Raw genomic sequence first — 4,917 nt, 5'->3', positions numbered from 1 at the left:
CTTCTCCCCTGTAAACACAAAGGGGTGTAAAGGAAAGGGGAGTGACAACAGGCACAGCCAATTGGAGCAACCTAAAAAGCCACCTAGTGGTCACACCCAGGAATTGCAATGATCCTATTGTATTAGAACAGTACTTGGTATTAGAAAGAGCAAATAGAAGGAGCAGAATAAATGAGTGGCAGGTGGACAGGCCAATTGTCGCTCTGTCCTTCTTACAGTAACAAAAGCTAGGAATGTGAACATTTTTTTTTCTTTTCCTTTGTTGTAAATGGGATTTAAATACGAGGAGTTCCTCTTTCTCTTCCTGGAAAGCCGGATGGGTTTTATTTGAGGGGTTTGGCCACCTCAGCATATGCAAGTTCAATTTCAGAAGTGATCGGGCAGGTGTTGACAAATTCTTCGCGCTGCTCTGCGTTTTGGAGATAGCGATAAATTCCAGAGAATTCCTGGGGGATCTTGAAGCCTCGGTATTTCTCACAGACCTTCTGCAAAAGACAAAAGCAGGCCAGAATTATACTTTTTGTACATGGCAACTTACTAAAGTCAGGTGATTTGGCAAGATAGAAAATAGAATTCAAGCAGCTATTTTTGCATGGGTTTTATATCTTTGTTCTTAGAGGTGGAAGGATTCTGCAAAATAATTCAGGCTGCATTTTACCCTAATTTATGCAAATTCAGCTTTGCACCTTTGATCCTTTAAATTCTAAGAACCGTACTGTGGCAAGTACCTGAATAAAATCCATACAAGTTTGCAAAGCAATGGTACCAATTGAATGGTAAAAATGCATCACACTCACTGATTGCATTTACTGATGCCGCATAGGTAAGACCATGCTGGATTGAAATGTGTGAGCCAAACATTTTCAGCTTTCATTCTTTTGTTTTAATTTGTTACCTACTGTGTTTTATTGTAACATGAATGTATGAATATTTTAATATATGTTTCTTTTCCTCCAGGTGTGTTGAGGAACTTGTCTGGGTTCTTGTTGGCACTTGCCTGTTTAATTCACAATAATTCTGCATAGTCCCAGCCAACTGGTGAGCCATTATGCGTGCCTGGGCAGCCAGAGGTGCAGCATATCACTATGCTGATGAGCTGTCAGAGTTGCGGAGCTACCAGCCAGACTTCTGTCACCAATGATGACACAAATAGTGTTTATCTGTTCGCTTCTTCCCCTGGGATCAGTTATGTTTTCTGATAGGGTGATGTTCACTACTTGTTGACTACTTGGACAACCAAGCATACAGGATATCATTTAGGGAATCTCTCTTATTGGTTCAGTGCACGATTTAAAGCAGAATTACAGTCCCACATAACATACTTCATGCCAACTCCTTATTACCTATATAGTTATTCTACCACCCTTTGGCCCTCATTTATGAAAGCTCTCCAAGGCTGGGGTGAATACACTTTCAGAAGTGAAACTGGGTGATCCAGCAAACCAGGAATGGATCTGGTCCAGGATTAAAAACGTTTGCTAGCAAATTACAAAAGTTTTTAAAAAATCCATTCCATGTTTTTTGTACCACCCAGCTTCACTTCTGAAAGTGCATCCTCCCCGGCCTTGGAGAGCTTTCATAAATCAGGCCCTTTGTCTCCGAGTCTGTGAATGTCATTGATATAATTAAGTTGACAGTACAGTAAACCTGGTAGCAGCTAATACGCAGGATTAAGTCATATTCTGCTCAAAGGGATAGCTGTACAAAAAGAAAAGCACTTTGCTGCTAATTGGCAAATTATCTATCATGTAGAATATTCCTGGTGTGTTTACTTGGCAATTTAGAAGCTCATCTCCGGCTCTACCTACATCAAAGAATCATAGGTGCCAGTTAGCACAGGCTCCGATGGTACTCAATGGCAGTTTAATGGTTTCAAGTATTTGTTAAAAAAAAAAAAAAAAAAACATTACCAGAAGTAAAATTGTTGCAGCAAATCTAAAAAAGTTGAGGACTTTATTCTTAAGTAAATAACAGTTTAAGCTTGTTAGTCTCAATGCTTGTCAAAGGAGCTATTGTATGGACAATGATATGAAAGCGCTTCCAATAAGTATGTATTATACTGCTGATATTTACACTAAAGTTCAGGGATACAGTAAATAAAGTGGGAAGATTTATGGGAACATTGTTGGTCGATTGTCTTGTCCGAAGAATGTTGTCCTGTCCTGACCACATGATAAAGAAAAACCAGTGCTGTATACTAGAGGGTGAGCTTTGCCTCCCTGGGTTTTTAATGGCTTGGCCCTATATAAGTGCCTGCAAGTAAAGCCCCTTATAAAGGAAGATGGCAAATCCTCAGAGATACAACCAATCACCCATTTTCCATCTGCATTGACTGACCTGTACTATGTGCAACTTGGGTATAAGGTTGCAGTCAGCCAGCGTCAGCTCATCTCCATCCAGAAACTTGCGGTGTGACACCGTCTCATCCTCCGCACTGTTTTCATCTATTTCATCAGGGAGAGGGGTGTTCAAATAAGAATCCAGGGTTCGCAGAGCCTTCATGAAACCTCTTTCAAGAGCTGAACAACAAAGAGGCAAAATTAAAGCAGAGAAAGTCAACTGCCAAAGTAAAAGCCAATGAGCCAGAAATAGTCGGACCCATGACAATTGAGGAAGGTCACTTCTCTCACTTACTCTGGTTAGCGGCTGGATTGGAGTTCTTGATGTAGGCAGAGAACTTGGCAAACACATCCAATCCAGCTGTGTTAGATTCGGGGTTCCTGGCAGCCAGCTTTGGGTATCTGAGATATAAAGAACACATAGAAAGAAAATATAAAACTTTATTATATACAAATATAAAACCTCTCACAGCACCCGCGGGCATATGGCAAAGTTCCATGTAGCAGGCAGCAGGGACGTCTCAACGTGTATTTAGTGTAGCAAGTAAAAACAGCTGTTTCTGCAGAACAGCGCCATCAAAACATAAGTGGCCAAACAGTGTACTACAATACCTATATTGAAAATGCGATCCGAAATTCATGATGGGAAACTGAAGGAACTGGATTATCCATGGCTGGGTTTTCGATTGTCAACTGTATGTATATGTGTATATATACACATATATATATATATATATATATATATATATATTTTCTGCATGCTTTGCATTAAATAACAAGATTTAACATGTTATTGTTATTAATGGTGATTTCCAAACCTAACTGGCAAACTAATTACAGTTATGGCAAATAACACATTATGGTTTAGTGAACACCAGCCCAATGTAGCCCATATTGTACATTCTTTGGTTATAAGGACTTCCTGATGATTTTCGGAATCAACATACAATGATAGAGACCAACTTCAACCCCAGATTATCCTTACTGAATAACTGTGAATCTGTGAAGAACTATGTGAACTGTGAATCAAGAACTATAGGTAACCTTCAGCAACATCTTCACACACTCATCCGCTGAGTTCAGGATCTTTGGCCATCCTTTTGGCCACCTCAGGCTGAAAACTCCTGGGCATGCACGGCTCAGCGTACATTGCAAAAAAAGATAGCAAACAGGTGGAAGAATCCAAAATTGCAGCAGACATGTATGTGTTTGATTTTATAGGTTAAATTTCCATTTCAATAGAAAATTTTAACTTTTTATCACAATTTGTATTCCAATAGTTCTGGTCTCCTGCTGCCTCTTTTGGTCCACAAACCTCCCAGTCACTGCTGCATGGCATTACATCATAGGCAATATTGCCAATGTTGTAAAGATTACCATTGATGGACTGACACTCAGACATGGATAAACATAGGGCATCTTTTATCAGAATGGGCAGACTTACATTGGTAAATCAATTCCTATGGTTTAGAACAATCATGCAGCAAGAGAATTCACAGCAGTTATCAGAATTTGTGATGTACATGCTTCTTCTGGGTCAGCGTGCATACAATATTTAGTTTTTTCAGCAGTAAAAACTAAAATACCGTAATAATATCACCCATACACAGATAAATCATGGCTCTCCAGGTAATGGTGCACAGAATGTGCCAGAATGTTGCCATGTAGCATGCTATCAGACAAATTGGCAGCATAAGTCTTCAGGAAACTTTTACAGGTCAGATTTCCCTGGTTGGCTCTTCCCCTCCTCTGTGGGCAAACTTTAAAAACGATGCAGAAAGGTTCAGAGTGAATGAACAGCTCTGCCATGTGGCACGCTGCCACCTCCTATACCCATATGACGTGCACAGACACTCAAACAGAATGATCAATCATATTATTCCGCTTTTCATGCAGTCCCTGCCTTACACATTGTTCTCCATTGGTCTCAGTGCCAAACACAATGCAACTAAACAGAAATCATAGTGAGTGCTTATTCTGAAATAATATTATTTCAGTGTTTACCTTGCAGTACTTTACATGAATACAAAACTTGCTTTGGCAAAATTTTGTAACGTATTTAAAATAGAGATGTGTTGATTGACCACTAGAAGGGACACTCAGTAGCATTATTTTAGTGTGTCAAGTTGTCTTAGACTTGCACCATTGCATAGCACTGCACAGCAAAAAAAATATATAAAAGGGATATATGCCTGCCTTAGGTGGTTGTATAACTACTGGTATAAATTCAATCTAATTCAAGGTGGCTCTTCGTTTTGCGAAGCCACTACAAATCTTGGATCAGTGCCCTGGCCAGCTTGTCATGGGCTACACATCATGATCTGTAGGCGATCATCATGCTGTTCCTGCGAAGGATCTGGATTCAGTAGCAAGAATCACAAGGGTTGCATTGTCCCTAGCACATGGCTTTATTCTCTGCATCTTACAGATGGCTGGAAAAGACAGAAATGTGCAATGCACATGTGCCACAATAAAACAATTGATGGGAGACAGTCTTCTTTATATAGTCTCTTCAGCCTTTAAACCATACATTCTGGCATTCCTACCATTCCTAAATCATTTTATTATTTTTAAACAG

At 39.7% G+C, this 4,917-nt stretch overlaps 1 protein-coding gene across 1 annotated transcript in view; it reads right to left on the bottom strand.

Moving 5' to 3' along the window:
* Position 1: 1 nt before the first annotated feature.
* The window catches only part of CLIC1 (chloride intracellular channel 1), a gene marked incomplete in the record, with an annotated part of 25,419 nt that continues 20,503 nt past the window's right edge, over positions 2 to 4,917 (bottom strand). The window contains 3 exon segments of the mRNA XM_072429653.1: positions 2 to 485; positions 2,338 to 2,519; positions 2,635 to 2,741. Of these exon segments, the coding sequence (XP_072285754.1) occupies positions 324 to 485; positions 2,338 to 2,519; positions 2,635 to 2,741 (451 nt within the window).

The sequence above is a fragment of the Pyxicephalus adspersus genome, chromosome Z, assembly GCF_032062135.1.
Source record: "Pyxicephalus adspersus chromosome Z, UCB_Pads_2.0, whole genome shotgun sequence".
In the NCBI taxonomy this organism is placed as follows: Eukaryota; Metazoa; Chordata; class Amphibia; order Anura; family Pyxicephalidae; genus Pyxicephalus; species Pyxicephalus adspersus.
This window is presented reverse-complemented; position numbering and strand designations above follow the sequence as displayed.